The sequence below is a fragment of the Tachysurus fulvidraco genome, chromosome 23 (genome assembly GCF_022655615.1).
Source record: "Tachysurus fulvidraco isolate hzauxx_2018 chromosome 23, HZAU_PFXX_2.0, whole genome shotgun sequence".
Taxonomy (NCBI): Eukaryota; Metazoa; Chordata; class Actinopteri; order Siluriformes; family Bagridae; genus Tachysurus; species Tachysurus fulvidraco.
The window spans coordinates 4,687,210-4,698,632 of record NC_062540.1 but is presented as its reverse complement, the minus strand read 5'-3'; the positions used below and the strand labels follow the sequence as shown (position 1 = coordinate 4,698,632).

Here is an 11,423-nt window from a genome sequence, read left to right as displayed (position 1 = left end):
TAGAAAAAGTTTCACGATAAAAGAAACTAATGAAAATGAGAATAACCTGGTTGCACAAGCTTGCACATCCATTTTTTTTTTAACTTTGGCTGTCTGACAGAGGTGATGCTTCCATCACCATGCTTCACCCTGGTCTTGGTTTTGTTCCAGACAAATGGATTATGCTCGAGACGTTCTACCTAGGTCTTCATCAGACCATAACACATTTTGCCACATGGTTTAGGGCGACATTTTATTATTTATTATAACCACTGTTACAATGCTACAATGACTACGGTGGGTTATGGTATGGCTATACTACAGTATTCCATGTAGATGTGATTCCAAATTGATTTATGCCCACATCTGGATCTAGATTATGATTATCACATAATAACTGGACTGAAACCTTGCAATCTGCAGATATGTATAGTAGGTCAGTGTATTTAGCGACCCAACAACCTGAACCACGTGTGTTAATAAATGATGACTATTATAAATGTTAGACATCAGAGAAAGTCAGTGTAATTGTATTCTCTCCCATCACAAAAATGGTTTCTTGTACAAAAATGTTTATTAGTTACTGTATATCAACTGATGACCGATGTATTAAAGGAATTCCAAGTGTGTGTGTGAGACCTCTCAGCATACCAGATCAGGTCAAGGTGACTATATTTGGTGCTTTAGAGAAAATTAGTGTGTGATGGTTTATGATTGGTCTCTCAATTGATGCACAGGATCAAATAAACCAGCAGAGGTTCAGTATCATTTAAGTTACAACAAATTTCATATAAATGATCAGTGTCTCAATTAAATATCCGAGATATGATCTTTGGACTCTTGTAATACAGTCGCTTTTGTTTAGTGTATGGGGGAGGAGGTTTTGGCTTTCAAGAACCATGTGGGATTGAAATGTTGAACGCATTGTCTATAATCAACTGTCTGTCTATCTCTCACAGAACAACCTCCAAGATCCCAAACAGTCTAGCTTTAAAGCAGCTCATTCCACAGCTAGATCAGCCAAACTGATACGATCAACCACAAGACTCTCTTGTCCACCCTCAGGAGTCTTGGGATTTGCAGATCAGCTTGGGAACGGTTCACTTCCCTTCCTACCTGGTAGGACGCTCATATCAGGTAACATGGAGGGGAGTGACATCTGCTCCACGCAGGCTCTCCACTGGTGTCCCACAGTGCTCAGTACTTGGTCCTCTTCTTTTCTCCTTGTATACTCCTTGTATACTCACTGAAGTTATTTTCTCAGATGGTTTATCTTACCACTGCTATGCTGATGATACACAACTTATCTTCTCTTTCCCACCCTCAGATACCACAGCTTCTGATCGGATCTCATCATGTCCGGCAGAAATATCATCATGGACGACTGCTTATCAATTTAAGCTCAATCCTAGCAAAACTGAACTGCTGTTTATCCCAGGTGATTCATCCCCAGGTCATGACCTTGCTATATCCCTGCACAACGATCCAATCTCCCCTTCAGCCACAGCTCGCAACCTTGCGGTAACCATGGACAATCAACTGTCCTTTTCCTCTCATGTTGCTAATGTGACCTGCTCATGTCGCTTTCTTCTCTACAACATTAGAAGGATTCTGTCATTTTTGTCAACACAGGCTGCTCAGTCTCTTGTCATCTCAAGACTTGATTACTGCAACGCACTACTGGCAGGTCTACCTATGAACACAACTCGTCCTCTGCAAATGATCCAAAATGCAGCTGCACGGCTTGTTTTCAACCTGACTAAGTTCTCGCATACCACCCCGCTGCTGCGATCCCTCCACTGGCTTCCAGTAGCTGCACGCATCAGATTCAAAACACTGATGCTGGCCTACAAAGCCAAAAATGGACCAGCTCCCTCTTACCTCAAAGCCCTCATTACTTCTCACACTGCAGCCTGCACCCTCTGATCTACTAGCACTGCTCTACTGGTTCCACCATCTCTCAGGGTAAGAGGCAAGTATACTACAAGACTCTTTTCTGTTCTGGCACCAAGGTGGTGGAATGAACTTCCCCCAGGGGTCCGGACAGTTGAGTCACTGGCTGTTTTCAAACGGCAGATGAAGACCTACTTATTCAGGAAACCCTTCAACTATGGTAGCACTTCTTAACCTTTGAAACTTTTTCATTGTAACTTCCAACAATGTTTTAAACTCATGGCATCTTAAGCATGTAACCATTAATGTATCCAATGATAGAGATTAAAGCACTTATGTACCTCACTCTGAATAAGGGTGTCTGCCAAATGCTGTAAATGTGAATGTTGCTCTCCTGAATAGTAATTCTTAGTAACCCTTTTGGATGTGTTTCCAGATCAAACAATTGGAAATACATAATAAGGACCTAAGATTTTTGGGTATTATTGAAGGATAAACACTGTAATTACAATAAAAAAGAAGCCCCATAGTTAAGGCAAGTTTTAAGAATCCAGAATTATGAAAAGAATTATTAAAAATTTCCACATAACCATCTGGAAAAGAAAAAAATAAACATTATGAACTCTTTTTGGTTTTCGAGAGGTACCACAACAGAAAACCCCCACAACAACTATGTCCAGAGAGCCATATTGACCATGTTGTCTGAGCAGGTAGGATGGCATACTCTCTCTCTCCCCTGTCTGTCAGAGTGACACAACGAGGTAAAAACAATAAAAGTAATAAAAACAATGAGGGCACTTATGAGCACATGAGGTCCGTGAGTAATGTTGTTTCATGTCAATAATTATTACATCCCCTGTATAGAGTCAAAACAATAAAAGTCTTTGATTTGAGTTGGTGTGTGTTGAAGATGGTGGTTAGTTCTTTACTCTATGTGTTATGCTGTCCTATGTGTTAAGCAGTTTAAAAAGGTGCTCTAGCTTTTCCACATGTCTGACATTCCTAGTGCATTTACATTTACAGCTTAGTGAACCTGGGATTCAAACTCACAACCTTCCAGTTGGTAGGCTCCACATCCCCATAGTAGCTGTCATGTGATAGGACAGAGCCTGCTAGTGGGTGGGAATAAGCAAAATATTAAATTCTGTTCATTTGGCATTCATTTTATATACAGTTAGGTCCATATATATTTGGACACAGGCACAATTTTCATAACTTTGGCTATGTATGCCCTCAGAAGAAAATGAAAATGAAAGAAAAAAACAAGATGCATTTGAAGAGCAGACATTCAGCTTTAATTCAAGGGGTTGCACAAAAATATCAAGTAAAAGGTTCAGGAACTGCAACCATTTTTATACACAGTCCCATCCATTTTCAGGGGCTCAAATGTAATTAGACACATGAATATAATCATAAATAAAATGTTTATTTTTAATATTTTGTTGAAAATGCTTTGCAGGCAATGACTGCCTGAGGTCTGGAACCCACGGACATTACCAAAGACTGGGTTTCCTCCTTTCTGATGCTTTGTCTGGCCTTAACTGCAGCTGTCTTCAGTTGATGTTTGGTCGTCTTTGTCTGTGGGTCTTTCTGCCTTTAGTTTTGCCTTCAGCAAGTGAAATGCATGTTCAATCGGGCTGAGATCAGGTGATTGACTCAGCCATTGCAGAATATTCCATTTCTTTTCCTTAAAAAACTCTTGGGTTGCTTTTGCAGAGTGTTTTAGATCAATGTCCATCTGTACTGTGAAATGCCGTCCCAGTCAACTTTGCTGCATTTGGCTTAATCTGGGCAGACAGTATATTCCTAGACACTTCAGAATTCACCTGGCTGCTTCTGTCTTCTGTCACATCATCAATAATCTCCATTGATCCAGTGCCACAGGAAGCCATGCATGCCCATGCCATTACACTGCCTCCACTATGTTTTACAGTTGACGTTGTATGCTTTGGATCATGAGCTGTTTCAAGCCTTCTCCATACTTTTCTCTTCCTGTCATTCTGGTAAAGGTTGATCTTAGTTTCATTCATCCAAAGAACGCTTTTCCAGAACTGATCAGGCTTTTTTAGATGTTTTTTGCAAAGTCTAATCTGGCCTTTCTATTCTTGAGGCTTATGAATGGTTTGCACCTTGTTGTGAAACCTCTGTATTTGTACTCGTAAGGTCTTCTCTTGATTGTAGACTTTGACAATGACATGCCTACCTGCTGGAGAGTGTCCTCCACTTGGCTAGATGTTGTGAATGGGTTTTGCTTTACCATGGAGAGTATTCTGTGCTCATTTACTACTGTTGTCTTCCGTGGACGGCCAGAGCTTTTTATGTTGCTGAGCTCACCATTGCATTCTTTTTTTTCCTCAGAATGTACCAAACTGTTGATCTGGCCACTGCTAATATTCCTGCTATCTCTCTTATGGATTTGTTTTGTTTTTGAAGAATGTATTAATGTATTAAATGTTAGAGATTTAAGCACTTATGTATGTCGCTCTGGATAAGGGCGTCTGCCAAATGCTGTAAATGTAAATGTAAAATAATGACGGCCTGTTTGACTTGCATGGAGAGCTCCTTTGAACGCATGATGTAGGTTCACAGCAACAGATTCCAAGTGCAAATACCACACTTAGAATCAACTCCAGACCTTTTACCTGCTTAATTGATGACTAAATAATGAAGGAATAGCCTACGCCTGTCCATGAAACAGCTTTTGATTCAATTGTCCATTTACTTTCGGTCCCTTGAGGAAAAGGGGGGGGGGGGGTCTACTCTCAAAAGCTGTAATTCCAAATCCCTTCCTCCAATTTGGATTTAAATACCCACAAATTAAACATGAGAGACTGCCCTTTCAGCCCACTATACATATATAACTATAGCTCCTGGGTTTTGCTGAATACCTAAAAAACAAAACAAAAATTGTGCATGTGTCCAAATATATATGGACCTAACTGTATATTTCATACCCATTTTAAAAGAATTGCAATAATTCCTATTAAAGTACAAAATAGTACACATAATAAACTTCATAAGTTTATCATGTATAATGCTTTTTTTTAGCGCGTAGGGTCCGTTAACCTACACAACATGTACAGTACTGTCAACTTCACAAAAATATCCATGAACTGGTAAGATGGTGGTGAGTGTTTTGTATACATTGAATGTCAAACTGTAAAAAGCACAACAGGATTCTAGTTGCTTTTTAGCAAGGCAAGTTGCAAACTCAGACACCACTTTTCTCTAATTCAGCAGTCCAGTTATTGTTGTTCAAGCACCGAATTTGGCAATCCTCACACGCGCAACCATGTAAGTGAGCAGAATGAAAACTAGGTTTGTGATGGACAAATGAATGTCACTGCAGATAGAAAATCTCACTCGATTTATATATAAACAGTTTGGAAAAATGGTTATCTCTTAAATAGAAGCGATCACGTTCAGTCGTGAGATTGGGTTACTGCCTGTGTTGAGTTTTGTTTTTCTGTTGGATTTACCATTTTCATCCACCTACATACAAACTGGCTATTCTAAATTTTCCCTGTGTGAGTGTGTCTTGGCTTCCCTTCCAAAGTGTATTCATGCATTGTACTTAGTGTTCTTGGGATACCCTCCAGATCCACTGTGACAGGAGAAAAGCAGTTTCAGAAGTCGGCTGAATTTATATTTAAAAAATGTAATCAAAAAACCAATAAAGCACCATTTCCTGACAGCTCCAGTGTGCTTTCTGATCCTCAGGTACCTCCAACCTTACCTATCAAAAAATATGATGGTGGATTATTTACTTGCCTCTAGATGTGATTGAGTACATTAATGTGTTTGGGATGTAGCACATAATAATAACACAAATAAATATGAACTGTACCTCTTTACCTTATAGTTAAAAATTCCAGCACTGCCAGTTCCTCATCCCTAGCTACATTACTCAAGTCCAAAACTAGTACGTTGTAAATACTGTAGCCACAAAGGCTTTAATAACAGTAATGTTTAACCCTGGATGACATTTGCATAAGTAATGCGAGAAATGAGACGTATTATATAGGAATTGTTTTGTGCATCGTTTTAGTCAGAGACAGAGGAAAATCCTCAACATCAAAATGATGAGATTAGTTATACGACACTGGATTATACAAGTTTAGGTAACCACGATTACCAAAATCAAGTTGCTTAATCTCCAGCATAGCTACAGTAAATGTCAATGTCTATAATCCATACTATATGAATTATTTTTAAATATTCATTCATTCATTCATTCATTTTCTACCGCTTATCCGAACTACCTCGGGTCATGGGGAGCCTGTGCCTCTCAGGCGTCATCGGGCATCAAAGTAGGATACACCCTGGATGGAGTGCCAACCCATCACAGGGCACACACACACTCTCATTCACTCACACACTCACACACTACGGACAATTTTCCAGAGATGCCAATCAACCTACCATGCATGTCTTTGGACCGGGGAGGAAACCGGCGTACCCGGAGGAAACCCCTGAGGCATGGGGAGAACTCCGCATACACAAGGCGGAGGTAGGAATCGAACCCCCAACCCTGGAGGTTTGAGGCAAATGTGCTAACCACTAAGCCACTACTTTGCCTTGCACTGAGAATATAGGATTCTATACAGTAAATCCCACACTTCACTCCCTCGGTTTATTTTAAAACCAATGACGTAGCAGATCAGATCCAGTCAAGACTTCTTCTATACCTCAAGAAACAACAGAAACTGTGTTGAGGAAAAAAATTAAATTATTTGCACAAAACAAATCTTAGAAAGAGAAGTTAAGGCCCCCCCTTCATCTGAAAAGGCACTCTGACCTCTGCCTCAATGTCAGGGATCACACCAGCCCTCATCTGCAAACAGCACTGGTAACTGATATGTGTTGGGTCCCCACGATGACAGCAGTAACAATCAGAAATGTTTTCAGAACAAGCAGGAGCCCAATGTCCCTTTTGTCCTGATATGTGATAGAAAGACGAAGGCCCTCTCCAGCCGCACGACAACTCTATCTAATCTACTGCCTATTAGACGTCATTCTGAGATGGATACAGGGCCAAAACCAGTTACTGTTAAATTAGCACTTCTGAACATCCGTTCATTAAAGAACAAATCATTTTTAGTTAATGATCTTATTACCACTAACAACCTGGACTTTATGTTTCTAAATGAAACCTGGTTAGATGACAGCTGCAGCGCTACAGTCCTCAATGAATCAGCCCCACCCAACTTTACTTTTATAAATGTTGATGTTCTCCTTGAAAATTTTAACTCAAAAGTTAAAGATGCTATTGATGGTATAGCTTCAGTAAAGGTCAGGATGATCACTTGCAGACGTAAAGCACCTTGGAGAAACACAACAGCGGTACAGAGCATGAAAAGAACATGCAGAAAAGCTGAACGTATGTGGCGGAAAACAAAACTTGAAGTACATTATAGCATCTATAAGGACAGTCTTCGTGCTTTCAATGTAGAACTAGGCACAGCTAGACAGATCTTCTTCTCAAACATTATAAACAACAACATAAACAACACTCGCACTCTTTTTGCTACTATAGAGAGACTAACAAACCCCCCAAATCAAGTTCCTAGTGAAACGCTCTCTGACAACAAATGCAATGAGTTTGCAACCTTTTTCTCTGAGAAAATCAGTAATATCAGAACGGCAATCAATACGGCCTCATATTTTAATGTGGTCAGTCAGACCTCACTACAACAACCTCAAAAATTTGTCATTTCCTCAGAATTTGACAAAATTCATTTAAAAACCCTGGAAGAAACAGCTTAAAGCATCAACTTGCAGCCTTGACACCCTCCCCACATCCTTTCTCTAAAAGGTACTTAACTGTTTAGAAACTGACCTCTTAAAAACGGCAGTCGTTAAGCCTCTCCTAAAAAAGAGTAACCTAGACAAAACCATACTTAGCAACTACAGACCAATTTCAAATCTTCCTTTTATAGGCAAGATCATTGAAAAGGTTGTTTTCAATCAGCTGAACAAATTCTTAAACTCAAATGACTATCTGGACAATTTTCAATCTGGTTTCCGCCAGCATCACAGCACAGAGACAGTGCTCATAAAGATAATAAATGATATTCGCTTAAACTCTGATTCAGGTAAAATATCAGTGCTGGTGCTACTAGATCTTAGTGCTGCCTTTGACACAGTAGATCACACCATACTCTTACATAGACTGGAAAACTGGGTAGGGCTTTCTGGGATGGTCCTCAAATGGTTTAAATCATACCTAAAAGAGAGAGGTTACATGTGAACATAGGTAACCATAAATCTGAGTGGACATCCATGACATGTGGAGTCCCACAGGGCTCAATTCTTGCACCGCTTCTCTATAATTTGTATATGCTCCCAATTGGTCAAATAATGAAAAAGAAGCAAATTGCTTACCACAGCTATGCAGATGACACCCAGATATACTTAGCCCTGTCCCCTAATGACTACAGCCCCATTGACTCTACTGTATGTAAGTGCATTGATGAAATTAACAGATGGATGCGTCAAAACTTCCTCCAGTTAAACAAAGACAAAACCGAAGTCATTGTATTCGGAAATAAAGATGAAACTCTCAAGGTTAACACACACCTTGACTCTAAGGGTCTAAAGACACAAAATAAAGTCAGAAATTTTGGTGTAATTTTAGAGTCTGACCTTAATTTCAGTAGTCATGTAAAAGCGATAAGCAAATCAGCTTACTACCATCTCAGAAATATAGCCAGAATTAGATGTTTTGTCTCAAGACAGGACTTAGAGAAACTTGTTCATGCTTTCATCACCAGCAAGGTGGATTATTGCAATGGACTCCTTACTGGGATCCCCAAAAAGACCATTAGACAGCTGCAGCTCATACAGAACGCTGCTGCCAGAATTTTGACCAGAACCAAAAAATCTGAGCACATCACTCCAGTCCTCAGGTCCTTACAGTGGCTTCCAGTTACATTTAGAATAGATTTTAAAGTATTGTTACTCGTTTATAAATCACTTCATGGCTTAGGACCGAAATACATTACAGATTTGCTAATTAAATGTAAACCTAGCAGACTATTCAGATCATTAAGATCAGGTCAGTTAGAGATACCAAGGGTTCACTCAAAACAAGGTGCGTCAGCATTTAGTAATTACGCCACCTATAGCTGGAATCAGCTTCCAGAAGAGATCAGATGTGCTTCAACGGTAGACACTTTTAAATCAAGATTAAAAACACATCTGTTTAATATGCATCTGCATTTACTGAATGAGCACGTGCGCTGCTTCACACTGACTGCACTTTTTATCCAAATCACTTTTACTCCTGTTTTATTCTTTTATTATGATTTTATTATGTGTTTCTTATTTTTCTTTCTTTTTTTCTCTTATAAATTGTTTTCTAATTTCTATGTAAAGCACTTTGAATGAATTCTGCGTATGAAATGTGCTATACAAATAAACTTGCCTTGCCTTGCCTCCATGTCAATGTTAAAACCGTTTTGTGCTAATGTCACACATGCGCACTGAACACTCTCTCTGCCGACATTGACAAGACACGCCCCTTTCTGCTCATTGGCTACACGTTTGTTTTGATTTTTGTTTATTATTCGGTCCGAATCAGTTTTCTGAAGCATTTCTCAAAAATCGGAGACCCTACCTTTAAGGTTCTTAGGTGGTGGTCAAAAGCTTAAACACAAGGATACGACCTTATGAGCAAATCCTAAAACTATATAAATTGGTTAAAGAAAAGATCACAAAGCTCTGAGAAACTCTACTCTAGATCTTCTACATTAAATGTTCTATATATACCGTAACCGTAACAAAACAGGTTTTCCTATGTGAGCTGAGGCGAAGTGGAAGGATTTCACTCAGTTTGCCCCACAGCAAATCCAGTACAGTTACATTCTTTTTCATTCACGTGTACTGCTATCGATCTGTGTACTTAGAGTCCTTACAGGTATATGGATAAAAAAAAAACACCTTTTCATCTCCAGAACAAATTTTGTGTCAGTACTTCAATTCTAGGTTGGCGTTAAGCAAAAAATACTTTTATTGCAAACTTGTGGTTTTTGCTACTTACAATACGTGTTACATTAGAAACACAGAAGCAATTCATTGGCAGAAAACAGAAGAGTATGTGCTTGCAGTATGTTTAGCACCATTGGGTTTTTCATATACACCAGTAATTTAGAGGTTAACGTATGGAAGGTTGATGGTTTCTCTTAAATATTAACCACGGGGGAAAAAAATCTCCCAAATAAAACGATCGCTCCGTTTCAATATTCGCAGCTTTTCTAATCTTTTGCATCATCGTCACCTGAGATGTGGAGTGTATTTGGAGTTAGGACCTTCCCAGTGTATATAAACCCAGTCCCTGCATTCTAGGAGTTTCTAAACCAGAGAAAACAGAGAGTTAAACAAAAAGGATGCAGAGTCTTCAAGTATTAAACACAGCTCAGCGCACAAGCTTCAGACACATTATTAGGACCTAGAATCAACTCAAAGAAAAAAAAAACAAAACAAAAAAAAAAACAGGCTAGGGTTAATTAGCATCGTTCCTGACACAAATATTTAATATAGCTCCATATATTCATATGCATATAAATAAGAATTCAGTGCTGTAAAAACATCTTTTCTGACCACATATGATCTGAGCCATCAGTGAAGGCATGTCATGTATTTGTTTCTTAGATATTCTCTCTTTCTCTCTCTATTTTTTTTTAATCATGGTTAAAAAAAGCTACTGCAGGACTATGTACTGTAAACTGATATCCCATGTTAATCATCCTTCATTACACAACACTTGGTAAAAGATGTAGTGTTTTCTTTTGGTTTATGCAGCACAGAGTAAAAAAGAAAAAAGAAAAAAAAAAAAGATTTTTGGCAGCAGTAAGGCACCAAGAGATTACATCAGTGTGTGAGTGTGTATGATAAAACACAAAGCAAAAACACTTTGGCTGTCTCAGAGAACCCTGTACGTCTCTTCTGTACTGTAAGTGTGTGTACGGAGGTTAAATCTGAGGTGAAATGCATTTGCGATCCGTGGGTACGTGTGTGAGAAGTCTCTTGTATTTTGTGTGTGTGTGTGTGTGTGTGTGTGTGTGTGTAGGTTAAAATGCAAATGAAGTCCTGTAGAGATTCATGTCTCTCCTGCGGTATGTGTATGAGAGGTTTCTCAGTCTCTAGGTGGCGTTTTGGCATTTTTGCCTACGATGAGCAGCGCCGCACGTTTTTGCCGTCCTCAGCGTGGAGCTGCAGGTCGACTGGCCGCGACGGCTGTTCTCCTGGCCGGGCATTAAACAGAGACAGGTTCCTCACACAGCCCGTGATGCCCGAGGAGAACTTCCCACCAGTGAGAGTGGCCATGTCTGGAGCTCCACCTGTCACCATGAACACACACACAAATAAACTAAAACTGTAAACGTCACGAAAACTGTCAGTCACTGAAGATTTTAACATCCATCGTGCTCTTTATATTAAACTATCAGACTGGGTTTCAATAAAAACAGCATTACAAGACAAGAAACATCCATAGCATGTGTCACATGACTATTTATTTGCATACTGAAACCTGATTTCTATTTTTACTA

General features: G+C 39.4%; 1 protein-coding gene across 2 annotated transcripts in view; it reads right to left on the bottom strand.

The window, feature by feature from the left end:
• Positions 1 to 9,859: 9,859 nt before the first annotated feature.
• hspg2 (heparan sulfate proteoglycan 2) overlaps positions 9,860 to 11,423 on the bottom strand; it is a 100,694-nt gene continuing 99,130 nt past the window's right edge. For both annotated transcript variants that reach the window (XM_047806927.1, XM_047806928.1), the window contains one exon: positions 9,860 to 11,213. In XM_047806927.1, the coding sequence (XP_047662883.1) occupies positions 11,041 to 11,213 (173 nt within the window). In that variant the 3' untranslated portion in view covers positions 9,860 to 11,040. The remainder of the gene's footprint in view (positions 11,214 to 11,423) is intronic.